This window comes from Magnolia sinica, chromosome 11, assembly GCF_029962835.1.
Source record: "Magnolia sinica isolate HGM2019 chromosome 11, MsV1, whole genome shotgun sequence".
Lineage (NCBI taxonomy): Eukaryota > Viridiplantae > Streptophyta > Magnoliopsida > Magnoliales > Magnoliaceae > Magnolia > Magnolia sinica.
In genome coordinates this window covers 27,088,159-27,115,978 of record NC_080583.1, presented here as the reverse complement: position 1 = coordinate 27,115,978, position 27,820 = coordinate 27,088,159, and the positions used below count along the sequence as shown (strand labels likewise).

At 39.8% G+C, this 27,820-nt stretch overlaps 1 protein-coding gene across 1 annotated transcript; it reads left to right on the top strand.

Annotated features, from left to right (window-relative positions):
* Positions 1 to 1,853: 1,853 nt before the first annotated feature.
* On the top strand, positions 1,854 to 27,820 carry LOC131218981 (adenine phosphoribosyltransferase 1, chloroplastic-like). The gene is made up of 6 exons (XM_058213899.1): positions 1,854 to 2,034; positions 4,682 to 4,792; positions 9,389 to 9,481; positions 24,336 to 24,485; positions 26,362 to 26,420; positions 27,479 to 27,820. The coding sequence occupies exons 1-6, from the start codon at positions 1,959 to 1,961 to the stop codon at positions 27,530 to 27,532; spliced, it is 543 nt and encodes a 180-aa protein (XP_058069882.1). The 5' UTR covers positions 1,854 to 1,958; the 3' UTR covers positions 27,533 to 27,820.

Here is a 27,820-nt window from a genome sequence, read left to right as displayed (position 1 = left end):
ATACTATGATAAAATAAATAAATAAGAGAGATTAAAATTGAAATATTATAAAATTGCTTGTGTATTTTTATTGAGTATATCTCCCAATTTATATGAGAATGACCATGAAAAATAAAGATTACAGTGAAATAAAACCCATTTTAAATTACTTATAGTCTAATCAAATTTTGACACAAAAGGAAACCATAATAAAAAATGTTATGTGTAAAAATAGACTGGCCAAGGAGAAGGGGTCAGCTCGGACATCTGTACTCGTTGTGTGATCAGACAGCGCCTGTCATGACCGAGAAACTCCTCAACGACCAAAAAGCAGCAATCCACTGGTGGGGAAACTGCCTATTCCTTGAGCTCGATCATCAGAAGATTAAATATCTCCACTTCCATCAGATGTCGATGCCTTCCACGGTCCCATCTATTTTCGAGCTGTTGCTCGGATCATCTCTTGATAAATGCTCCCAAGGTATGACCCCGCATGGGGCCAGACTTTGAGTTGCTACACTTAGGGAATCTTTGCACCGTACGACAAGATGAAGAGGATGGTCATCCTCGATTTTGTTTATATTTTACTAAGGAATGAAGCTTGGTCTTAGTGCTCAGATATGACGTCCAAGGGCAAGTTGGCAGGTCAGTGATCCACTCAATGTTAAGGGAAAACTCGACAACGGCTCACTAGAGAATCTAGGTTAGTAAACTACTTCTCAGGATAGCTATGTATACCACTTCGGATGCTTGACCTCGACCTCATACTATATGATTCCTCTGATTCCTACTACTCGAATCTTATTGAAGAGATTTGTCTGAAATCTTAACTAAAGATCTCGGAAGATAACTGTGACGCAGACCTGTCTGACATCTCAGTTCAAGATCTCAGAAGATAATTGCGACATGCTTGGGATACGATTCTCTCTCTACAATATGCACCAACTAAATATGAATATTGCTATTTACGTCACCGCACCTTTTAGCTATAAATAAAAGCATATTTAATGGTGAAAGGTAATGCACAAATTACACCCCAAAACCTTATGCTTTAGTATACCTAGTATACCTGTCTAACTTTGGCATCAGAGAGTTCTCTACTGCAGTCAGGGTTTCCTTTGTCTTCTTCATGTGTAGGTACTCGAAATTCCACCGAGTGTTAACCAGATTTCTGCAATTGTATCACGGTACAATCTCCCTTTTAGTGGGACACACATGCCAACGTGGCATATACGTATGATCCCTCCCATTCAGCTATGCTCCACACGTGTACAAAAACGGTTTGCGAGATGATAGCCAAGATCCAGTGTAAACGTCCCGGTCTGGCACACGTATGGCAAGTCGGTACGTGCGATGCCCATGCTTTTTGGCGCGAGCTCAAGGCAGCCGGGTGCAGAGAATCTGGACGGGAAGACAAAGTACTGATGCAGGCTCTCCGACCGAAGTAAAAAGTTGACAGCATAAAACACGTGGGATGATCACATACATCTCATGTACGTACGAAATATCACATCCAATCTCGTCATTTTTTATAACATGTTATCAATACTCGACATCCAATCAATGAAAAACGGGCCACACATAGAGATCACCTCAGATAAAGATCAGGTTCATCCTTTCATGAGGCGGTCCACATCTTGAAGTCAACGGAAACCAATTAATCTGATCCAGTGCATAGGTTTAGCTGAGATAATGAATTTATCAAACTGATTTTCATGTCAAATGATATTCAAATTGTTTTTTAACTTTTAGACGGATCAGATTAATAACACTCCTCACGTGTGTGCGAGAAATACGGAGATGTATAGAAAGTTCACGTACATCCCATAGCAGCATTCATGTATGAGAAAAAAACACGCCCCCTCATAAAATAATGCCCCCTCTCTCTGTCTTTTCAAATCTCGTGAACTGTTTTTCCCCCAATTCTCCGAATTCAGATCTTCCCTCTTTCTATCAGATTCCTGAGCTGCGAAGAAGGAATGACAAGCGAAGAAGATGTTCGTATTGCAAGGATTTCTTCTGCAATTCGGGTCATCCCTGACTTCCCCAAACCAGGTATTTCTCTCTTTCTCCAACATCCCTCACACGAATTCCCATTTGGGTCTTTCTAGTTTTCTACATAATAGTTCAAGAACCCGAAAACTCGACTTGATTTGAGCCGATCTCCAGCTGGGTCGGGTCAAACTCGATGACTCGGCAAGTCATCACATGACTCGACTCGTTGTTTAATAATTATAGTCGACTCGAAGACTCGAGTGAGCCATCACTTGACTTGTCTCGTTGTTTAATAACTAAATAAAAATAGAGTTTTATTTTATTTCATTATTTTATTATTTTATTTTTGGTGCAAAATAGATGAAGTAGATTAACGAAACAGTGGGGAAACTTAGTCAGCGAGTCAACTCTTCATGTCAGATCGAGTTTGTGCCGAATCATGGCGACAAGCGAGTTTCCAAGTGACTTAGCTCAAAATCTAGCTGAGTCTAATTTCGAGTCATGTCACCGAGTCTTAGATCTGTGGTTTTGTATCAATGGGGGTTGTAACAGCCATTGCAACTCTCTGTAACTGCGATGGCTGATGGGGGTACTAAGCCAAATGCAATAGAGTTGGTAGTATTAGAAATCTCCACAGTACACATGGTGGGTGTGGACATGTATCAATCATGACCGTTCATCTAGTTGAGTGCACTGTGGATAAAAAATGGCGTGGAAAACAAATTGATTGGGTTATCGTATCTGTCCAATCAGTGACCTTCAGAGCAATGTAGACACAAAAAGGCACTTATGGGAAGGTGCATAAATGTGATGGCTAGGATGGTCCTATAAGTGTAGTTTGTGAAACATTTTTTAATCCATGATAGGCCCACTAGATGGATGGTCCTGATTGATCCATCATCTACTATGGTGATCATGGATTTATGTAGTGGTTTTGGTGTGTGGCTTGATTGGGGACCGAAACCAGTCGGACTCACTTTCTTGGTCCAACTCAGATTGATTCGGTCCTGTTTTGGTCCCATCACTCCTTTTGTTCCAGATTGAAATCGATATGACTTTGTTCAAGCGGTATTTAAAAAGGAAGTTAGTTGATACTAAGAAAGTGAATGGCACTTGATAGGCAGGAGCTTAAAATTGTACACATGGCATACATTAGCTTGAATTAAAACTGACTAAATTATGGAGCCCACTTTCGCTAAGTCACAGTCTGAAAATCAGATTGGTTGAACAATCCTAACCTTTGACTCGCGGCCACTTGTTCGTGGAAATAAGACCACTGGATATTTTTCATTTTAACCATCCAATAAATCTCCGCCAATCTGAGAGTCGAATAATCAAATAAGCATGGTTCTTGGTCCACCTAAGCTGCTAGATGACAGACCACCCTTGTTTAGTGTAAGGTATTTCGTAATAGTAACGGTGTCCGTAATGGCTACCTCCATTACCTTTATGATACGGGTTGTAACGGCTGTTATGGTTTTTTTTTTTTTTTAAATAAAATTATTTATTTAAATTGAGAAAAAAATAATCCAAAAAACTTGTATTGGGCCACTGGCCCCCTAATGGATCGTTACGGCCTTTACAAGGGGTACAATGGGCCGTTATGGGTCATTTTTCGGTAATGGCCGTTGCAGGCATGTAATGTGTAGCCTATATGTAATGGCCTTTATGGCACTGTGATGGCCATTATGGCATACCATGGTTTAGCACCTAAGCAAGGGACCAAGCCAAGCAAGACAATTGGCAACTGGGCTGGGCTGGCATTGACCTAGCCCAAGCTCATCCTGCTATGGACTAGGCTTGGGTGTCCTGGAGGCCTGCAGGTTGGGCCCATGGTTGTGCATTTTGTGCATGATAACAACTTGAGTTTTGCCTGCATTGCGTCTGCCTAAAGGTCCAAAGATTGACCTGGCATATCCAGTTTATTTAACATTGTCAGGCTGAGTTTTTGGCTAGACTGCCTCGATCAGCCCGAGCCAGGTTCATTAGCTTGTGGGCTAGGCTTTTGCTTGGCTTCGGCTCCTTAGCTTATGAGTCACTCCTCTGCATGGCCCAGCCAATATGCAACCCTATGCACCTGTGGTGTAGGTAAGCTAGACCAAACCCAAGACATCAGCATTGTCTGAAAGCTTTGGTGTAGTGTGATGGAGCATGTCCTGACAATCCTACTGATTTGCCATTGAAATAGGTCTGTTGACGATTTCCTTTTTAACCATTCATTTGTTGGTGACCAAGAAGACAATGAGGATTGTCCAATAATTGTTATTTCTGGGCTATATTTATCCATGGCAGGGCCTGCAACTTTGACAATCTGGGTTGAAATGCATTTGTTCTACAATTAATCTTATGTGGTATGATCATTTAGCAGCCACTTTATGTTGTAACAGCTGTCAAAACCATGGAATCAAAACTCAGTAAAGGAGGATCGCCCTGGGACATGCCATTACAACTCGTTCCAACTCAGTCCAATGATATACATGTTTCCGGGGTTGGACTACCAAACCCAGGTCATCTCAGCTGAGTTGACTTGTTTTCTGTTGAGTTTTGGTTCCATGGTTAAAATACATGATGGTGGTTTTGTTAAAATAAGATTTTTTATTTTTCCCCTGTTAGTTACAACATGATATTTTATCTTGTTGGCAGGAAACTATTATGGCCCCTTAATGGTGACTTGAAAACCTTGATTTCACTTGGATCTTTTTTGCAGGGATCTTGTTTCAGGACATTACGACATTGCTCCTTGATCCCAAGGCATTTAGGGACACCATTGATTTGTTTGTCGAGAGATACGAAAACAAAGGGATCACCGTTGTTGCAGGTAATTGCTTATCTTGAATCGAATGTAGCTTGATTTTGGTTCACATGTTGATTTGATATTTGAAAAGATTTGGACACAACAAAATTCTCTCAATTGTTTGGTTCGTTTTCTATAAATATATGCATTGGATGTATACATTTGGGTTTACCACAACACATCTACTTGTGAAGAATGAAAACTGACAAAAATACCTTTTAATAAGTGTTGATTCTCCTGGAAACCATGATGGGATGCAGAAATGGTTTTTCTTTTTCCGCACACAATGGTTGCAGCACTGGAAGCAGAGTAGTCCTCACATTAGGAGTACCCCTTGGTACGCGGAAGTACTTCATCCGTGCCCATCTCTGATACACGAAAATAGTTTTTCTGCACCCATGAGATGTGTCCCATTGCGTACACAGTCTGAAATTCCCTGTCTCCGAATCACACCGACTTACGGACGGCTCCTTTGAAGATTTCCCTTCCTTTTACTAGTTATTTCTCAGGGTTTTTTAGTGGTTTTGATCTCTTTTCTCCTTGATCCTTAGGATTAGAGAAGGGTTTTGACTGGTGGAGAGTGTAGGCCCCCTCTTTATTTCTAGATGAGGAGAGAAGGTCATGTAGGAGAAAGATTTTGTTGCTTGTTAATAAGTAGGCTACTGTAGATAGCTGTAGGCATTGATTTTTGGAATATAAATTCTGAGATTTTCTTTTATCAGCTCTTGTAGGAGCATGAGAGAGGGCCGAGGCCCCTTGACCTTCCCATGGGTCCTACCGTTTGGGCCATTTCGAGGTTCTTGGTGTGTCTCCGCTTGGTGCACTTTGCTAGCCATCGTTTTCTGCTGCAAGTGTTGCTGATTCCCGTCGATCGGGTTGGCATCACACCTGCTTCATTTTAAAAGAACCTAATGGGAAAATGGGCCTAAGCCCTACAAAGAGCACAACAGGCCCAGTGTGCCTAGGCCTATACCAACACACCAGCTTATATAAACAGCTCCATAAAGTTGTAAAGTAGATCCAATACTTGTACATGCATGTTGGAAGCCAGCCTAATTTTAACCATGCCATGGCCCCCAAAAGAGTCATTTTGGAGCTTATCAGGGAAAATACTGTGCGAACTGACGGGTTCAAAACATGCACTGCCTACTGCTCCAACTTTTTTTTTTGGGGGTGGTGTTAAGATGGCATACTTGTGCAAGATCTGGGCCAAGTACTAGACAGGCCTCACATGAACATACCCTGTCCTGAAATACAAGATGGCCCACTTGTCAGGTTTGCTGTATTTGTATGTTGAATATCAAGCATTGATCATTTCTAGCGCTATCAATGGGATAGGACCGGGCCAACCAAAATAAATTTTTTTAATAGAGCTGACCAAACAGGCCTGATTTGTCGAGTAAAAAAAATCCTGGCTTTAAACAAACCCAGGCTCGGCCTGCTGATAACCCTGATGATTTACTTCTTTTTTTTTTTTTTTTCAAATAACAGACTTTCATTCATTAAAAAAAAAGAAGATCCACCATCAAGAGCAAGGCAAATGGTTGCCGAAACAAAGCTCCAGCTTAGTGATCCCTTAGAAAGCGGGTCTGCAGTGGTTTTTTTTTTTTTTTTTGGAATCTTGATGATATTATTAAAAGAGCCAATGGCTCAAGAAAACAACACAATATGAAAAGGAAAATGACTCCAAAACACAAACTCCACTCCCCAATACAACAAAACACCTTTCTAGCGATATTCCCCTGAGTTTCCCTCTGTCCCTGAAGCACCTGCCGTTCCTCTTGAGCCACATGCACCAGAGAACTGCCATCAAAGCAAGGCGCGAGTTCCCCTTTTCATTAGAAGAGGGCCCCCCAACATACCAAGACCTGAATTCCATGGTATTTGGCAATACCCATGGAACCTTAAAAGCTGAAAAGATGAAGTTCCACACGCCCAAAGTATAGGGGCAACTGAGAAAAAGATGCAGCACAGTTTCCTCATCCTTCATGCATAAGAGGCAAATGTTGGGCATAATAGTCTACAGTGGCATTCACACCTCTATATATGTAATTAAATGAAATATTTAATACAGGAGAGCTCAGGCAAGGATGTCATTGAAGACAAAGGTGCTAAATCTTCTTATTGGAGGCCCACTCAATAACATTCTTGGAAGCCCATCAACAATCATACATCCAGAAAAAAATGAGACATGAAGATCCCAAGGGCCTGTTTGGATTCAGGCAAAGTTGTGTTGTGAGTTGTGACTAGCAATCCATTATCCATGTCATGCTATCAGCAACCATGGCATGCTGTCAGGGCTAGTTGGTGATGGGCATGCTAGTGCTGACTAGTTGTTTTGTCTCTTGTTTGTCAAACACCTTGGAAATTAGACAGGATAGAATTTGTCACATTTGGGGAACTTAAAGATTGATTGGTGGCACAATTACACATGTACATGTGCACATTTGACAAATATGCACATTGACACGTGCCACATTTTGTAGCGCTTGAAGATTAATGATCGCACATACACACCTATGGGATACTTAAATTTGGACGGTTGTACATGTGTCACATTGGAACATTTCATGCATGTGCACGGAAGTCTGAGCCTCATGTCAACCGAAAACGTAAAGTTTCATTGACAAGCATCCCACTTTTGACACATCTGCACATCAACACTGCCACATTTTTTTGTACTCTAAGATTGATGGTGGCTCATACACATCTGTGTAATGCTTGAACTTGGATGGTTGCACATGCATTTCATGCATCTGCATGTATAAGTCTTGAGTCTTATGTGCACCGAAAACATAAAGTTTCATTGACAAGTAGTTCCACTCTTCACGAGAGACCCAATCCATGGTCTAGTGGTTATAAATTCCTTACTACTTGTCCAAAAGTGCATTGGTTCCTTTGCAAAAGGGGGTTGAAAAAGCATAGACATGTATGGTTGCTTTGACTGCTTCTTACAACACAACTTTGCCCAAATCCGAACAGGCCCCTAGTCATTTCTAAGAACAGAGGTCTGCACTCTATTAGAATATCCCCAACCAACTGGCCTAGAGAAGTATTTGTGAACCACTCCTGTCTCATCTCTAATTATAACTCTACAATGCCAAAACAACCTGGGTTCCCAAAGGGAAGAGCCTTGAAAATTGAGCTTCCATACTCCCAGAGATGGGCTTCCAATGCTCTATTTTCTCCTGGTGGAAAGGTTAACAAATGATTATAAAAGCTCCAATCTCTCGTCATGTCTGAAAATAAGAACCTTTGAATTCTGTCCTATTTAATGACAGAGAAGATGATAAAAGCATCTCAATGGGGATGGCTGTCATTGAAATTTTTTCCTTTTCTTGCTTCCAAACTGCCCAAACCACATTGAATGAAATGAGCTGTGAAAGGACCTTCTTTTCACTTTAAACGCCTATGGAAGACTGAAAAAGGAGTCCATATATTTGTTGCCACCACGAATGGAACAAACTGCTGTTTAGTGATTTTCTTTCAAATCATCCATCAGGACTTTTATGAGTGTTTCTCACCTGATGGGTGGATTGGCCTGATATATGGGACTGGCTGTGTTCACCATCGACCCAACCAATAATTGGACTGGATCTTGAGTACATCGGCCTTGTAGACACATCTGCCACAATTCACCTCTTCAATCTCTCTGCCAACAAATTTCCGTAGCATTCCTCAACCAGTAAAATCAGCAGGAGGAAACGTTCAGTTCCACAGGATTTCTTTGCAAAGAGTGAAAACTTGAATGATGTGGCAGAGGGCCAACTGATCGGAACCCTGTTGGTTCTCACAGTATTGTCCCCTTACAGTCTCCAAACAAAGTCCTAAAACCACAGTATGTTATGACTGTGTAAGTTTTTTTAGCCTTCGATTTGATCCCTTTATCTAAATCCATTTTTAGTTGGTTATGCCAGTTTTGGCTGATTTACTATTACCAATGCAGCAGTTGCGTGGATAAAGGAGGAAGATCAGTGTATTCTTCTCCTAAGATAGACCTTGAATCCACAAGGAGACGGAATCTCTATAACGAGAACAAAAATTGATATTATTGAATCTATGTACAATGTACTTGATGGCCTTACATAAGCAAAAGAAGTCCTAGACTCCTATTCCATCTCAAACTAGGAAATTTTCTGATATAGTAAAAATTACTATAAATAATAAAAGACATCTAATCCTAATCAAACTCACAAACACCCCTTAGATGACTAAAAGAAAGACTTTGGACGACAATCTGACTCTTAGAATCCTAAAAAATGCAAAACCCTTACTAAAAACATTTTGGACTTAAAACCCAAATTTGACCCCTAAAATGATTGAATTTTGCAAAAAAGCCATCTAGGTGGTAATCAACTTCGGGTGATTGTTTTGGACGCATAGCTCGTTGACAGCTTTCCAAAGACATTATATGCACGAAGCAGATAAGCAGTCGCAAAGTTATGGCTGTTGGAAGCTATAGTGCGTGTTTATGCCGCTTTTGCCCTATATCGAACTTTCCAGCCTGATTTCTTTCGATCCCGACTGTTATTGAAGTTGTCAGCCACCTGTCTACATCAATTACTGTGAGAATAAAAGATTTATTACTATTCCTTATTCGACAGTTGTCTTCGATTGCAGGAATTGAAGCAAGAGGTTTTATATTCGGACCCCCTATTGCCTTGGCTATTGGAGCAAAATTCGTCCCTATGAGAAAACCAAAGAAGTTGCCTGGTATGATGCTCTTTTATCCTACCTTTTTCTTTCTTTTGAAAATGACATTGTCAGACATCTAATTTATGAAATATTTAATGAAGATTGAAAGACAACATACTTGCATCAAGCTCAAATATCTTGTGTTGAGAAACTGCAATGGACTTTTCCTATTTCTGGTCAGTGATGTGAGCTGTCTTTAGCAGCTGTAGCACATGTTTTGAACTTACCGAGCATTGGATCAGTGAGAAAAATTGAACAAAATTATTCGTGTCGTGGAGAAGCATTAGGGCTGTGCCAGTGGGCTGAGCACATGATGAAGAAAAGATGATTTGAATAGGCTCGGCCCGACACTAACAGTTCAAGAAATGGACCTCAAAAGCTTTCCAGGTCTGACAGGCATGGACCATTTTTGAGGTACTTTGGACTGTACCGTCATTGGTTCTAAGCAGTCCTCTATCCACTGCCAAATCATAGAAGAAGAATGTCAGAAAGTAAACTGATTCAACAAGAAGATGGTTTCCACATGCCTGGTTTATCATTCTGATGGAGCGAGCTCGGTTTTTCTGCTCTAGAGGGGCAACCTAACTAATGACCTGCCTTTTGCTTAAGCATGTGAATGCTGAAATATCTTTTTCTTGATGCATAATTGATGCTAGACAATTAACCACTTGCTCTAAAAGCTCGAATTGATAGAGTATGATGAATTAATCCCTTTATCTCACAGCATAGGCTCCAAATCCATTGGTTAGGTCCTCGGCCGAACCCTCCTTGCCCCAAATCCATGGGTTTCGCCCTCTCGTGGGCCCCAAAATCCATGGGTTCTGCCCTATACGAGCCACCTGCCTCACACGGCCTCTAAATCCATGGGTTATGCGGGCCACTCACCCTGAGTGTGCCCTTGCAGGCTGCATCCCACAGGCCACCCCACTCGAGTCCAGTGTGAAAATGTCCCCACATTAATCACCCCCGGTGAGAAGTCTCGAATTTATACGAGACCTCTCGCTTTGATACCAATTTGATGCAGGACAATTAACCACTTGCTCTAAAAGCTCGAACTGATAGAGTATGACGAATTAATCCCTTTATCTCATAGCCTAGGCCCCAAATACATTAGTTAGGTCCTTGGCCAAACCCTCCTCATGGGCCCCAAATCCATGGGTTCCACCCCCTCGTGGGCCCCAAATCCATGGGTTTCGCCTTATACGAGCCACCTGCCTCACACGAGTCTCAAATCCATGGGTTATGAGGGCCACCCATCTCGATTGTGCCCCTGTAGGCTGCATCCCATAGACCACCCCACTCGAGTCTGGTGTGAAAATGCCTCCGCATTAATAATTTATGTGAGTGAAGTGTTGCATGTTTTTCTGCAGTCTCCCCTGGAATTCTACTATTTTGGGGTCCTGATGCATTAAGATGTGTACTGTGCTTGTGCTCCCTAGCACATACAAGGACCCTCCATCTTTTTGGGGGGGGAAGATCTTCTGTCCAACAAGACCATTTTGGCACACATCGAGACTTCTATTCCGTGGAACATTATCTATTTCATGTGTTTATCTTATACTTATATAGTTATGTAGACATCCCACCTAGCACCGAGGTCATTAAAACCACTTGACTTGATCGAATTGGATATGGAGATTGTACTCCTCGACTCTTTACTTGACAAGGAATCTAGTTTTTAGGACCTATCCAAACCCAACCCTAGCGCAATGAAAACCAAAATCCCAGTGGCAATGCAATAAAAGGAGGTGGGGTCAAATCACGACGCAAGCCGACCCCCCCCCCCCCCAATTCATTTTTTTTTCAAAAGCGTGTGGGCACAAGAATCGATTTCCTGCATCATTATTCATACTCGTTGAAAACAATGGTACATGAATTATTCAAACTAGAATAACTCAGTAAAATATAAAACGACACACCTATTCAGACGATTACGAAAGCAGTAATCTTGGTCAATGTAGAAGTTATTCTTGTTGGACGAGGCACGAACTCAGTTGTTCTTTTGATATGGTTTGTGCCCCTCAGTAGAATTTCTTCAGCGTAGTAGGTTTGCGATGCACTCTCCCCGAGATGCAATCGCCCAACGTATGGTCTCAACAGCCTGCACACGTTGTGTGAAACCCAATATCAAAACCACCACCATTCTTCGCATGCCCAAAGAGAAGAGGAGGAGAAATTTTAGGAAAAGAGAAGATTTTCTGATAATGGTTGGAAAATACCTTGGTTGGACAATCTCCACTTCGATGAGCTCAACGTGGAAGAAATAGGCCGTCTCGAACTCCCATTTTCTGTGGATGATATTAAATTAGTGGTGGACTCCTTGGGGAGGGATAATGCTTCGGTTCTTAATGGGTTCTTGATGGCATTCTTTCAGGTCTTTTGGGACGTGGTGAAAGATGATGTGTGTAGTTTCTTGTTTGTCTTTTGGAAAGTGGGCAGATCTCTGCGGAAATGGGAGCATCATTTATAACCATCATCCCCAAAGTTGTAGGTGCAGCCATTATGCGTGATTTTAGGTGGATAAGTCTCAATTGGGGCCCTTATAAAGATCATTGCAATTTTATTTAATTTATTATTATTATTATTATTATTATTATTATTATTTTGCTTCAAGATTCTGATGAGTGCTACAAAAAATTGCATCAAAGTCTTAGGTTGCATTTGTGGCGGGGAAGCAAATCTTAGATAATGCATTGGTTGTGCACGAACGTTTGGATTCTTGCCGTGGGGAAAAGATAAAGGGTGTTATTAGCAAGCTTGACATCAAAAAGCATTTGACCATGTAAATTAGGACTTCTTGGACTACATGTTCGGAAGGATGAGATGCGGGTTTAAATGAAAGTGTTGGATTCAAGCGTGCGTTCGGTCAGCTCAATTTCTATTTGTGAATAGTCTCCTAAGCAATGTTGTCATATTGCATATATGATCGCATGCGATCAACATATGTTGTTTGCATATGCGATCGTATAATTGCATTTGATTTTGAAAAATAAAAAAATTAAAAAACTAAAAGAAAAAATAAAAAATTGTAAAAAAAAGGAAAAAACTTGCCTAATTAGTACACATGATTGGATTGGATTATTTTACTTATTTCATTGTAGCTTGAGCGTTTCATTATGTATTTAAGTACTTATATTATATTATATAAATTTTAACAAAACAATCAACAAGCTATATTAAAAGAGAATTAATTATTAAAAACTTCAAACAAATAAATTTTGTTGATAAATGAATAACTTGAAACACTTACAAGTTACAACTTACAATTTAAGTTACGAATACAATTTACAAAAAACAAGTACAACTTACAAAGTATAAAAAATAAACATACTTGATATAGTTGTAGAGAGATTAGAGTAAGAGAGAGAGAGTAAGAGATTTAGAGTAAAGAATAGTGAAGATGGAGGAGATATGAGTTCCTATTTATAGGCAAAAGTTCTCCAAATTGAAAAAATAATAATAATAAAAAATGCTTTCATTCTGACCATTGGGAAATATGCAATCATATATGCAGTATGCGATCGCATATTGGTCGCATGTAAAAGTATGCCATGGGATACTTGCCAGGATCGCATATGCCATCATGGCATATGCGATCTGATCCACAATATGTGCATATGTGATCGCATTTGACAACAATGCTCCCAAGCGTTTCTTCCAATCGTTGAGGGACTTGTAGCAGGGTGATATGCTATTTCCGTTCCTCTTTGTAGTAATACCTGAAGCTTTGAGTAGAATGCTGAAAAAAGGCCAAAGCATCAGGCGTTCAAGGACTTCGCGGTGGAGAATGATGACTTTCACATCTCTCACCTCTAGTTTGCGAATGATAAGCTCCTATTCTGCGATGCAGATGAGAGGATGGTGGATAGTTTAAAGAAAAGTGGTTAGGTGCTTTGAGGTGGTAGGGCTGTCCATGGGCCGGGCCTGGGTTAGGTCTCGGCCCGGATTTTGATCTGTTTCATCTGCTGGCCCTATTCAAAATTCCGATTTTTCAGGCCCAAGCTTGGCCCATTGACACCCCTAGTATTCTAGCCTCAAACCAAAGCGGTTGGGTTGAGATGGTTGTTTTTTTGTTGTAGTTTCTTGCCGTTTGGCGTTTCTATTAATAAAAGTTGCGTTACCTTGAAAAAAAAGAAATCTTCTTCTTTTTCCCATTTGGTGTTTTTGTTAGTAAAAGTTGCATTACCTTTAAATGGAAAAAAGAAATTTTCTTCGTCTTCTTCTTCTTCTTCTTCTGCATCTTCTTGTTTGGTGTTTCTGTTAATAAAAGTTGTGTTACCATTAGAAAAAAAGTAAAATCTTCTTCTTCTTCTTCCCATTTGGTGTTTCTGTTACTAGAAGTTGCGTTACCTTAAAAAAAGAAGAAATCTTCCTCTTAAAAGAGACATTATTACATGCTTAAAATGCAAAACATTTGAAAAACCTAGCATGCATAATAAGTTTCCATTGTGTGTGGTCCTAAACTATGAGTTGTTTGACAAAAGTGATGCACTTAATATTGAAAAAGAGCCATATAATTCATAAATGATACAATTCAAGTACCAAAACACAAACAATACATCCAAAAACCAAAAGGAAGCAAAAATAAATCAACAAGTTTTTTAAATGATACTTTAATTATCTTTCGCTATCTTTTAATTAAAATTAATCTTTTTCAAAAATTCAAGAAACCATCTCCAATCTGTAGATCGGTCCACAAGTAGTGTGTGACTTTTTGATACTTGGAATTTAAAAGGCTAAAAATTCAAGATTTTCAAAATTTATCCAAAATCTTTTGTTTTCCCCAAATTCGAATATCGGAGCTTCAAATCTATGATTTTGCATGCAGAACCTGCATAATCACGATTTAGTAACTTATTTCTACCTATTTGGAACAAAAGAATTAAGTAAAAACAAAGAAAATCACAAAATTTTTATGGAATGGGCTCCTGCTTGTTTTTGCTCTTCGATCACATTTTTTTTTTCCACCGAAACCTTGATTACTGCCCAAACAGCTCAAAAAAGGTTGTCTAAATCTTGCCATGAAGGATTCAATTTATTTTTTTTGTCCATTCTTTTTCCATTTTTATTTTTCATAAAAGGGGTGCGTTGCATTGATGCCATTGATATGTATTGTGTGTATCGACAATATCGGGGAATATTTGTAAAAGGCAATGCGGCATTTTGTGATATAACCATGTATCGACGACATATTGACGATAAATTGCAATATTTTCATTGATACATGGGAATTTTACAACCCCCTGTATTTTGTATCGGGCCCATGCGATATCAGTATCAGCCGATACTATCAATACTGTAGACATTGGTTGTTCCTTAACTGCCCAACAGTTTTAGAAAATCTATATGTGTGTGTGTGTGTGTGTGTGTGTTAAATTAAAGAGATTCTCCAGTGTTCTCCAAGCATTATAAGTTATGTTGCTTCTAGTTGCACTGATCTATGTTGTTTATTCGGTATAACGGCTACCATCAAAACATCTCATTGATTTAACAACATTAACCATAATGATCAATGGACTTGGCTAAATTACTCTAACAACAATCATCTATAAAAGTTTTATATAAATAGAGCCAATTCCCTTGCAAGTTGCAATGTTTGTAGAATAAGCTTATTTATACATGGGCCATCATTATGTAAGGCACACATCCGCTCTATCCATTGGGTGTGTGTACGGTATGTGATGTATATGTAAATGTGCGTGCTTGTGTATTCTATTGTTGTAGTTCTGCAGAGCACTATATATTTTCTCATGTTAATATGTGTTAGGCAAGAGGGACTAACACAAGTGTTTCATTTCTCTAAAAGCCTTCTCTTTTCCTTTTCTTCTTCACTCTCTATCTCTCTCCCTCTTCTTACTACTCTTTGTCCTTGGTACTGGAATGTGAGATTCTTATGCTGAAGATCTTGCTGTGGGGCCCATTGCTGATATCGTCATCCATATGGGTGACATCATCGGTGTACAATCGGATGGTCCCATGGTGATAAAAAAGTACAACATTTGGAAGAGCATGATTTTAAAATATTTATGGTGATTTTTAAGAGAATTTTTGGTATGCTTTTCTTAAGAGTTTGTCATAATAGGAAGTTAGGAAAAACCGTTGACTCCCCTTTCTCTCTCAAGTTTATCTTGGGGTTTCTTATACTTTTTTTTTTTTTAATGAGGTTCTGGTGCAGTTTGGGATTTCCCATCTTATTAAAATCAAGGTGTCCCGTATCCGTTACGATACGGCTGTATCGGCCGTTACGTAATGGTAGCAGCCTAGGCCGTTACACGATACGGGGTCGAAACGGGCACCCTCCTGATTCTGTGACCGTAACGGCCGTTACGGTCCTTACGGACCCGTAACGACTGATACGAAAATAGGGTAAAAAAAAAAAAGAAAAAAAAAAGAAAAAGAAAAAGAAAAAAAATACGTACTTTTTTTTTTCTTTCCTTCTTCTTCTTCTTCTCGGGCTGCGGCTGTGGCCCCCCCTCTCGTTTTCTCCTTCTTCTCGGGCTGCGGCTACAGCTCTTGTTTTCCCATTCTCTCATTTTCTCTTTCTTTCCTACTCGTTTTCTTCTTCTCTCTCCATTTCCCTTTCTTTCTCTCTCATTTTTTCTTTTTCCCTCTCATTTCACCCTCCCTCTCTCTTGGTCGGGAAAGGAATGGAAACGGATTGGTTGGTGTACCACACACCAGCTATATCGCTGCTGTAGGTACGTTTCGTGCGAAGATGAGCACTGACGCTGGAAGCGGATGGGCTGGTGTAACACACAGCGGCTATATAGCTGATGTAGGTGCGTGTCGTGCGAAGACGAGCACTGACGCTCCTCGAGCTGCGAGTTGTACAGACGGTTGAAAGGAGATCAAAGTTACATGGGCCCCATAATGATGTATTTATTATATCTAAACTGTTAATCTATTTTTAGAGATCATTTTCAATCATTATCCAAAAAATGAATCATATCCAAAGATCAGGTGGACCACACCACAAATAGCAACGGAGATAATGATTTTCACCGTTAAACAATTCGTAGGCCCACCATAACGTTTATTTTCAATCCAATCTGTTCATAAGGTCACAAAGACCTGTATGAAGAGGATTTTTTTAATTTTTTTTTTCATATTGATCCAAAACTTCTGTGACCCCAAAAAGGGTTTCAATGGTAGACGTTCAATTCCCCACTAGTTTTTGCGATGTGGTCCACTTGATAGTTAGATCTGTCTTATTTTTCGTCTCAAGCCTTAAGACGAGCTCGCAAAATGGATGCACGGTTTGGATATAACACATACCTCATGATCAGACCCACAGAACTTGCTGACGTCAATACAACAACTATATAGGTGAGGTACACCAGCCAATCCATGCTACCCATTAGTTTTTCCTGATCATTTCAAGGCATGGTCCCTAAAATGACGCAGATCCAGATCTCAAGTGGACCACACAGTAGGATTGAATGCCCACTGTTAAAAACTTATTATGGCCCACTGTGATGTTTATTTACCATCAAAACTACTGATAAGGTTGCATGGACTTGGATCAAGGAAAACAAAAGTAGTAGCTTAAAAATATTATATATATATATATATATATATAAGAATAATAATAAAAGTTTTAATTGTGGGAATTCAATCCCTACTGTGTGGTCCACCTTAGATATGGATCTACCTCATTTTTGGACCATGCCTTAAAATGATTTGATAAAACGGATGGATGTCATTGATATACAATACATACATCATGGTGGGCCCTATGTACTTGGCTGTAAAAATTGTCCATGAGGCATACATTATCTCGAAATTAATAAATTAAATTATGGCACTATTGTTGCCATGTCACAATTCCAAAATTAAATTATTTAAATGATTTTCACCGTTAATTTGCAAACACTTGTTTTGCTGAAATAGGATCATTTGATATTTTTCATTTATCACTGTTCAATAAATACCCACCAATCCATTAGTGAGATAGGTGCCAATAGATTGCATGAATTTAACATTGATTTGGGGCATCAAATGGTCCACCAAATCAGTTCTAAATCAACAACACTATTTACTTGAATATAACTTCAAATTTTTTCTTAAGATTTATTGGGAAAAATTATATTAATTTGTTAGATATATGAATTATATAATTGGACATAAAAGTCCCTAGATTGTATGTTGAAATAAAATGTACACAAGTCACAAGGTATCTAATACACCAAACCTACAAATATGAGATATTTTGGTATTAGATTCATTCTAACTAATTCATATTGTTGTTATATAGTTAAATAATTAAATATAAAATATCTATAGCCGATAGCAGTTTGTCTAGTTTATAAATTCATCAGATAGTCCGATACAGCTTCTCACCAAAGAGTAGACTGTTACACCACCATAAACATGTTCCAATTTATAAATGAATCCATATGTGGAATGCTTAGAATATTTTGGATTTAATCTATATTTTTTCATATTTTTTTGGCAAAAATTTTTTTTTGCACCATTATGGGCCGTTACGCTCCCGTATCGCCGATACACCCCCGTATCCGTATCGGTATCGGTGGGCACTATTACGCCAACTGATATCGATACGGGATACCTTGATTAAAATATGTATCGTGTTGCTTGGGTGAGACTTAAGGAAGTTACGATGTATTTTGTGAGGAAAAATGGCCACACAATCCTTTTTTTTTGGGCATTTTCTTATTGTTTCTAATGCAATTGTTTCAAATGGTGGCTTAGATTGTGTTAAGACAGTTTTCGCACTTGTATATTTGTAGTTTTTGTCGGCCTTGATCGATTTCAAGTTGTTTGGAGTGGTGGGCAGTTTTGTGCGTAGTTGAGAGCGTGTTTGAGTGGTCTCTAGTAGTTTGGAGTGCTTTTTTTTTTTTTTTTAATAGCAAAATGGAAGGCATAGAGTCACATTCCCTATAGTGTGCCCCTTCACGTTCACCTCCTCGGAGTCTTAAAACTAGGTTTGCAATGTTTGTAGAATACACTTATTTGTGTGTAGATCACCGTTATGTAAGACACACATCCACGCCATCCATCAGGTGTTCCTCGTTAAGTTCACACCATCTCAAAAGTTAGCAAATCCAAAACATGTAGATCACATGATAGAATAGTTTGAATGGGGATGCCCACCATTAAAACCTTTAAGAATATGTGCCGACCACTGTGCTTTTGATGTAGGACATGGAAATTAAATATGATATGCAAGATTTCAAGCTTTAGATCATACTAATTTAGAAACAATCACAAAATTTCACGTCCCATATATGATCAAACATTCAACAAGAGGGATCTACAAGGGTCCAAGCCTACACATGCTAGGGCTGGATCAATTAAAATTATAGACCAAACAATGATCAAAGGAGTAGATTCATCCACACATGCAAAGGATTATTTCCCCAATCTAAGGGATTCACATGTTTCAATTTTGGAAATCCTAGGGTTGTAAAAGGAGAATAGAACTTGGGATTTATGATAATCTAGGTTTAGGGTTAGGGAAATAAGGTGAGAAAGGAGTGAAATAGAGGAAATAGACGAACCTGAGGTGATCCACACGTGTGAACAGCGGCTGGGCCCAGACGCACATGCGTGTGATCCTGGCCGGACGTGTGTAGGGCCCACGAATCTGAAATCGGCCAACTTGGGTCTAGTTGGCTAGGGGAGGTCCACCTTCACGCAAAATTTCGGGACGATCGAATGTTGGGTTTGTACACGGTGCTCCGCCGAAGTTTCAACTCTCCTGCAGGACCTGATTCTGCAAATCTGCTGTATAGGAAGGATTAACTAGAAAAAGGGATGAATTTGGAGATGGGGTGGCTGTAGAAGATGATGAATATTGAGGGTAGGAGGTGGGGGCAATCTGAGTTGGATGTGGCTTCGCACCACGGTAGTTAGCCATTCGAAGAAGGGAGGGTTTTGCACCCAATTGGATTTCCACAACTCAGAGAATTAGAGAAGCAGGAAAACGCAGAATTTTATTTATAATATTAAATGAAAAAAACCTACAAGGGGTTGCCTATTTATAAGAAAAATGTATGCCCCAAAAGCCGCGCCATGTGCGCACCCTATTACTTAGAGACGAAGTAACAAAAATAACAACTAATCAAAGCTATCTAAACCGTCCATGATATTCCTAATAACAATAATAAGCAAAGCTCAAAGTACTAGATCATCTAGAGTAGTGGGCCACGATCATGAGATCCAATGGTGGGATCCACATGATGATCGGGTCCACTACGAGGAACCAAAACACAGTCTTCTAACTAGAAGTCCATCCCTAGACGTCATCATCGATCCAGATCGATGGTGGGACCTTCCTCCTCCTTGCGTACGTGCGGGAGGGGGGAGGGTGGGGTGTGCGTGTCCCCATCAGCTTTGCGTATGCTATCCAATCCATTTATCATATGCACCCCACAAGGATGAATGGACACCCCAAAATCCAGCCATTTCAAAACTCATGTCAACCACTCTACATGTTGGCCTTGGTCTTTCATTCGTACACCATGTTGGTGGTTGTGCCAACCAAAATCTGAACGGAGTCATGGTCAAGTGAGCAACCCTCATGTGATGGGACATAATGTGTGTTACACATCCTTGCATAGGTGATGAGGACATCAGGCACCATTACGAGTATACCAGAGACGGAGGAGGCCCCCAAGTCCAGCATCAGTTTCGTTATGGATGGATGATGTCTACATGGAGACCTGAGGACCAAGCTGAAGACCCCAAGTACATATATTGGTGCATCTAGACACGGGCTGCTATTGGGAGACCATCCGACTATTGGTTTGCAAGGAAAAGATCGGACCGTTAAATGGATCAGATAGCATGATCAGGCCATTTGGGCCACTTATCACGCTCCATCTTGAGTGTGGACCTTAGGATAGGACATTAGGACTTTTATTTGTTTATATTTTTATTTTGGGCACTGATTTGATGGTTATTAATGTTATTTAAAAAGTAAAACATGAGAGGGAACATTTTAATAAGTGAGGGTATTTTTGTCTTTAAATATCTTTTATGAAGGTATATAACCAAAAGGAGGGGATGTCCAACCCTGATGGAGGCTTTTTAGCATATTTTGTTTTCTCTTCTCTTGAAGGATGCTTCAATGCAAGGGATATCCTGTGATGGGATGGATGTGAGGCCCCCTTGGAAGTGATTTCCAACAATATCTTCTTCTTTCTTTTATCTCCTCTCAAGATACAGGCTTCTTTTTCAAGTTTTCTGATTTCATTTGCCCTAAACCATCTTGTTTTTTTTTTTCTTTCCTTTTCCCTTTGATCCAAACCCTTGTCATCTTTCTTCAAACCCTACACAAACCCACTAAACCCAACCTGTGCGTGACCGTATGGCCACCCTCACGTGCGTACCACTGTTTGTACGGACATCCGTACGTCATTCCTTTTTGGACCCTTTTCCTATTTGATTTCCCCCCAACTTTCCTCTATCTAAACCCTTTATATAAACCCTAAACCTAAAGCCTACCTGTTGAGAACCCTAAATCCCTAGATCTACCCATTGAAGCTTGGGCTAAAAGTCGGGCGGGTTGGGTCGGGTTGGTGCTCAACCCTAGCCCAACCCAAGGTTCCTATACCTCAACCCTAACCCAACCCAACCCAACCCAACCCAACCTCGGGTTGGGAATTCTCAACCCAAGCCCAACCCAGGCGGGCTTGATCGGGTTGGCTGGGTTGGTCAGGTAGATATATGCTAATATTTCATTATTACATTAGTTAGGGGTGCACATCGAACCGGTAGAACCATGGAACCGGACCGGAACCGACCAAACGGTCCGGTTTGGTCTGGTTTTAGAGTGCATCGGTTCTGGTTCCGGTTCCAAAAATTAAAGAACTGTTTAGTTCAGTTCTGTTCCGGTTTGGGGGTATGTAGGACCGAACCGAACCGTGATCCGAACTGTGAATCCAAACCATGGATCTGATCTGTGGAATCGAACCTAGAACTATGAGTTTACAATATATTTTAGTTGTATATTTGACTCATGATTTATGGTTTACAATGCACCTTTTAATTGTTTTCATAAATGTGTTTTTTCACACCATATACAATATCTAAACCATTCATAAAATGGATCACAGCGCGAATGGACATGGGCTAAATTATAAAATAGAACATGCAATTGGGTTGGATTATAAAAAGCCCAGAACCGTGGAACCGATCCGGAACCGAACCGGTTTTCATGGTCTGGTTCCGGTTCGGTTCTAGGGTGCTAACGGTCCGGTTTCGGTTCCGAAAATCCTAGAACCACAAGGAACGGTTCGGTTCCGGTTTCACCCTAGAACCGGACCGAACTGAACCGTGTGCACCCCTAACATTAGTCTATTATATTTTCAATACCCGTCTTATTTTTTGTACCTATAATTTTATTTATTATATATGTAGTTATTTATTGTAAAGAAGTTCATTTTTCCTAAACAAACAAGCTAAAATATAGGACAACTACTCCTTAAAAAGTTGTATTGTGTATCAGGCAATCTATTTGGGAGAGAAATCCGGTGTGTCTTGTTATCTCCAGTCATCGGAAATGACATGGACCAATGAAACCTGACGACATTGGAATTTCCTGTGCCGTCAACACAGACGATCCGCACTCAATTATAATTAACTTATAAGGAACTTATATATCGATCGGGTTCCGGTTGGGTCGGGCAACCCGAGACCTCAACTTGTGCCCAACCCAAGTTTTATCGGGTTGGTGTTTGTATGGCCCAAGCCCGAGACCAAACCCGATACATCCTGCCCAAGCCCAACCCAATGTCGGGTCGGTCATGGGTCGGTCAGGTTGAACCCGCCCAACTTTCAGCCCTAATTGAAGCATGAATCAACCCTAGACTAGTTGGGGAATCCCTATTCCCTTAGGTCCTACGTATTATGGCCTTACACAATAATGCATATGGGATGGAATGTGTTTAACATGCAGAAATTTTCTGATTATTTTTGGATCCTTGATTTTATTGCTCATCTATTACTTGAAACTGTGGATAAGTTAGTAGATTTTATATATTCCCGTTCACACTGATTCTGCTTTGCTGAATTTTTGCATGAGATTCATGTTTTACATTCATCCTGCATCAGTAGGCACACGTGTCAGATACCTGGCCCACTCATAAGGTAGGTGACACTATGAACATACTATGTACAATAAATGACAGCAGTACAGTCATCAACTGAGCCACACGATTATGTTGAGTATTTTACTGCTGGACATTTTTTCCCCAACTGCCCTTTTTTTGTCATGCAAGTTTGACTTGTCTAATTAGTGAACCAGCTTTATTTTTGGTCCATGGGATTTTCCGGGTGCAACCTACCTGATGAATGGCCCAGATCTCTAAGTCATATGCCTGCCTCATGAATGGCCCTAATTGTGTGCCATAGAGATGGGTCTCTGTTAGGTTTTCCGCCTCCTAACATGAGGGGCTGCTCACTGAATTGTGACCCAAATTATATTATTTCATGATTTTCTTTAAAACAATTTACACTAATATCATGTTTTAGTTTAGTATATTTTATTCTTAAAGCTAGTTGAGCTGTTGGACATCCAATGAACTGTAAAAGAGAAACTTACGTAGTAAGCGGTCCAAATGCAACTAAAGGTGACCCACTAAACAGAGTTAAGATCATCAAATCAATCTGATACTGTGTAGATCAATGATCTATAGTGGGTACTGCTATTTGGTGGCTCTGATTTGAGGCAAATGCCACGTGTATGGCAGGGGAGCCTAGCCTGTATTCTAGCAAAAGGCTATGGGCTACTGTGTATCAAAACCACGTGCATGCAACACATAACTGGAGAACAAAAATCTTATAATCTCTAATGAGATTTTCTAGCCCTATACGTGCACCATTTTCCATGCACCTCTGCATGTGGACATGCATCGCGAGCATGCTTATAGGACATCCTAGACATGAGCTGTGGCCTACATTTAGATCATCTATCCAGAAAATCAAGCTGTTCAGCTATAAGCTAGGCCAATGTGGTAGAAGCCAATTTTATGTCTGAAATACATGGAGCCTAAATAATGGCTGGATGCCATTTCTCCTCGGCCAGATGATCGAAATGTTGGATCAAACCTGATTGGCGTAGATATCTTACACAATTTCCAGGTTAGCACATGTGTTCATGTGTAAATGAGTGAAGAACAGCTGGATGACATGTTTCCATGTTGGCCTCACGTAGGGTGAAGGGTCCCACTCCCACAGGCTATTAGCCTTTGCCAATACTGGGCTGTACTGGATGATTGATGATCTGAACCACTCATCTATGCAAACACAAATCTATCTCTAAGAAAAAAAAGTAGAAAAAGAAAAAAAATGGAGATGAGATCACATACTACCCTCGGTGAATTCTCTTCAAAAGAGGGTTCCCTTTTATAAATTCTTTAATTTCAAAATGTTTAACAAGATCATAATGTGAATTGTAATTTGCAATGCTGAATAATAAAGTCTAGACATGAATTCTGTTTTATTTTTCATCACATCTTTCAACTCCTGAAACAACAAGTCTTCATTGTAGGTACAAAATGCCCCTATTTAAATTACTTAAAAACCCTTCAAAATTATGGTTTTCAAAGGGCATATTTGTAATTTCATTGGTAGAAAAGAAAATTACTTTAATGCCCTTAATATGTGGTGCAAACCACTTAATGAGGGTAATTTTATGAGGGCAGTTATGCAATTTCATAAGGGCGATGAACCCAGAGAGGACTTTGCTTTAGGGAGTAGCATAGATTCTCTAACTAGTGTGATATAGATGCTTAAATGCAACTAATGTTATCTTCTTTCATGCATATGTTGAATGCACAGTTTTCTAATTGAGTGCTGATATTATTGTAGTTACACAGAATTATTAATGATAATGATGGTCCTTCAGGTGAGGTCATTTCAGAAGAGTATGCTTTGGAATATGGAACAGATCGAATGGAGATGCATGTTGGAGCTGTGCAGGAAGGAGAACGTGCCCTTGTTATTGATGATCTCATTGCAACTGGGGGGACCTTATCTGCTGCAATTAGGCTTCTAGGTAATGTATATTAGTGTTTGTAATTTCTAAAAATATAACCTATAAATAGAAAATCTATTGTTTACTTAATACGAGGAAGATGTGAACTGTCATCCATATTTGCTTCTATGGTTTCCTTTGCTTTGTAGTCAGCTAGTTACCACTATTATTTATACCACAGTTCAACTAAGGGATGTAGCATATGTACATGGCTATATTAATTTAAATTAAGCTTGTGCGTGTGTGTGCGTGTGTGTGTGTGTGCGTGTCTGTGCGCGCGCGCGCAATATCTCAGTAGTTTGTTACTCGCTGCATATCATCTATGCGTGTGCGTGTGCGTGTGCGTGCGCGCGCGCGCAATATCTCAGTAGTTTGTTACTTGCTGCATATCATCTATCACACTGCCTAATATTAAAGTATTTCTCTTTAATTTTGAATACTACGTATAATCATAGTTCTATAACCCGGTGACTCCATCCGGAACTGGTCTGAGTCAACTCGACTCAGTGAGATTTGGAGCCGAGTCTCATGAAAAATAACCGGCAAGCCAGACTAGGTTGGGACTTGACGAGACTCAAGCTGACTCGAAAATTCAATTGATGTGGTATGACTTGATTGAGTCACTTACCCTGTCAAATGCTGTTTTTGATTATTTAAAAGAAGGGAAAAAAAAAACAACTGATGAGCATGAGATGGTTTGAACAAGCGAACCACTTCTGTAAGACTAACGACCTCCTACCATTGCACCAAACATTGCACCTCTGCTTTTATATGGTTATCTCTACTTTACATAATGCCAACAGCATTGGACATTTTTGCCCTTGCAATTAGTTTAGAGAGGGGTGTCCTTTGAAAATTATTCAGATATAAATCAAATTACATATTTGAGGAAGGGCATTTTCAGAATCGAAAATTGTGTGTGCGCTTAACAATTGGCAGACAGGATTTTACCCACACCCTTCCATTGGAAGGTTGAGATTTTACCCGCAGCCTCACAATGACAAGCCCTAGCCTCTCTCTCTCTCTCTCTGAATATGTGAATCTCCATTTTTTTCTCATATAACTCAATAGATTTAATCACTTTCTCTTTGGTGAAGGAGATCAGGAAGAATGTTGGAATTTTTGTTGTTTATTGGGTTTTTTTTTTTCTTCTGGTATCTCTCTCTTCCTTTCTCCACATGTGTTGCACATGCCATACACCCTAGTTTTATTTACTTTACCTCATTCTAACAATTTTATAATTTTCAACTCATTATATACTATAAATTAATTATTAAAATTTCAAGTCATTGAACTAAGGACTCGTTTGAGTCTTCGAGTTGACCCAACCTGGCTGAACATTGAGTTGACTCGAGTTTTTGAATTTTTGAACTATGCAAATAATAAATTAAGTGGGTTGTTTTTCTTTGCCTATGGCATGTAGGTGCAACATTCTCCATTTTTTGAACTGGTATCCATTTTAATTTGCTTTTCTAATATTTTATAACACGTATGCAGCTCACATCACAGAATTTTGATGCAGTCCATCTTTATTGTGGATGTTGGTATCATTTATGGTGTTTACAGTCTACATCTTGTGGCCACCTTGTGGACTGGCTGTATGTTGAAAATCACAGTAATTGGACAACTCCAACATTCTAGTTGTGAAATTTTCTTGTTGAATATGAGCCACTTCTCTAACCATTCCATTTTCTGGAATGGCTACCATGGCAACCTATACAGCCCCATCCATGCTGCAGCTCACCAGATCAACAGTCCTGATCACCAAAAATGTTTTCCACTTGTGGTATGAGATTCTGAGGGATCTGCATATTAGCAAATTTATCCTTTTTTGGTAATGGCATAATATGCTGTCAAAGAAAATATCCAAACCATGCTGGTTTTTTATTCCCTGCAGAACGTGTTGGGGTCGAGGTGTTTGAGTGTGCCTGCGTGATTGAATTGCCAGAGCTAGAGGTGAGATTGTTGATTTTGTGTCTTACAATATACTTAGCTTCCTAACCTTAAATAAGAGTATTGAAAACTGAAATATTATGATGAACTTCTAATGACACTGGAGCATCGCACAAACTCAAGCATACCCACATATTGGAACTTACATTTATGCCTAGAGTTCTCTTGTTGTGCCTTTCAAATTGAATGAGATTGAAGACACCAAAATAGGCACTCAACTTTGTTTTAGGGTGCATTTGGTTGCACCAAATATCATGAAATATAATGATATTTTGCACCAAATTAGACCAAGCAATCATGAAATACATTGCTATTTGGCGCAACCAAATGCACCCTTATGGAAAAATTTCATTTTGAGCAGGTACTATAGAGAATTTAGTTAAATCCAGAGGTTTGCCAATCCCATGAGTAGTATACATCCAACCTATAGACATATCACCATGTGCCAAGATGGAACCCATGTGACAGATCTGAGCTGTCCATCAGTTGGCTCCACCATGTAGATGCTTTGGTCAAAAAACTAAAAATCAGGCCAGTCCTTTGTTTCAGAAACCGTCCATGTAGGTGTTGCTCCAGTTCGAATCACATTTCAGATTTGTGCTCTTGCTTCCTAGCTGTTTTTACTTTCAAACAATTTGAAATAGACTTGTTCTCTGGCTTCCCCTTACGCTTTGTGCAACTATAGGCCATGCTGATTGGATGAGCCAATTTACGAAACCAGTAGACGGCTGAAACAAGTTTTTTTTTAGCTGTTCTTGTTCCTTGCACTGTGGCCCACCTTACGAATATCCAGTCTGATTTTTAAGTCATCTCACGGCGGGCCACCCGGTGGACAGCATTGACTTTTACCGCGTACCTTTCCTAGGACGTGCTGGCATGTGTGGAATTAACCTCTAATGCAAAGCTCATTCTCCAACTTACATGGGCTTAAGGACTAAGGTTGTTGTGACAACTAATGGACCATTTATGTGGCATTTACATATCTTATGTCAGTCCTGACTGTTCTAATTGGATGGAAAGATACTCTTCTAAAACTAATGTACATCTCACACTGCCTGCAGGGTAGGAAAAGGCTAGGGGACAAGCCACTCTTTGTGCTCGTGAAAGCCGCCTGATCAAAGTTCGATTCAGCTTAAGTTGATTTGGTTAGCCCATAGTAGTTGCAATTTTTTGGAGTTGTTTTAGCTGGGGAAAGCTCAGACAAAGGTCTCAAATTCACTGAAGTCTCTCTTCTATGGAGGTAAGAAGCTTTTGTAGTAAGGGCTTTTTTCTTTGGTTTGTTGGTTATATGAGACCTAGGAATGAGTGAAAATTATTCAAATTTGATCTCTATGACAAAAATAAGGCCCTGTTTAACACTGAATTTTCTTTACTTAATGCGGAATTTTGAAGTGCTCTGTTTA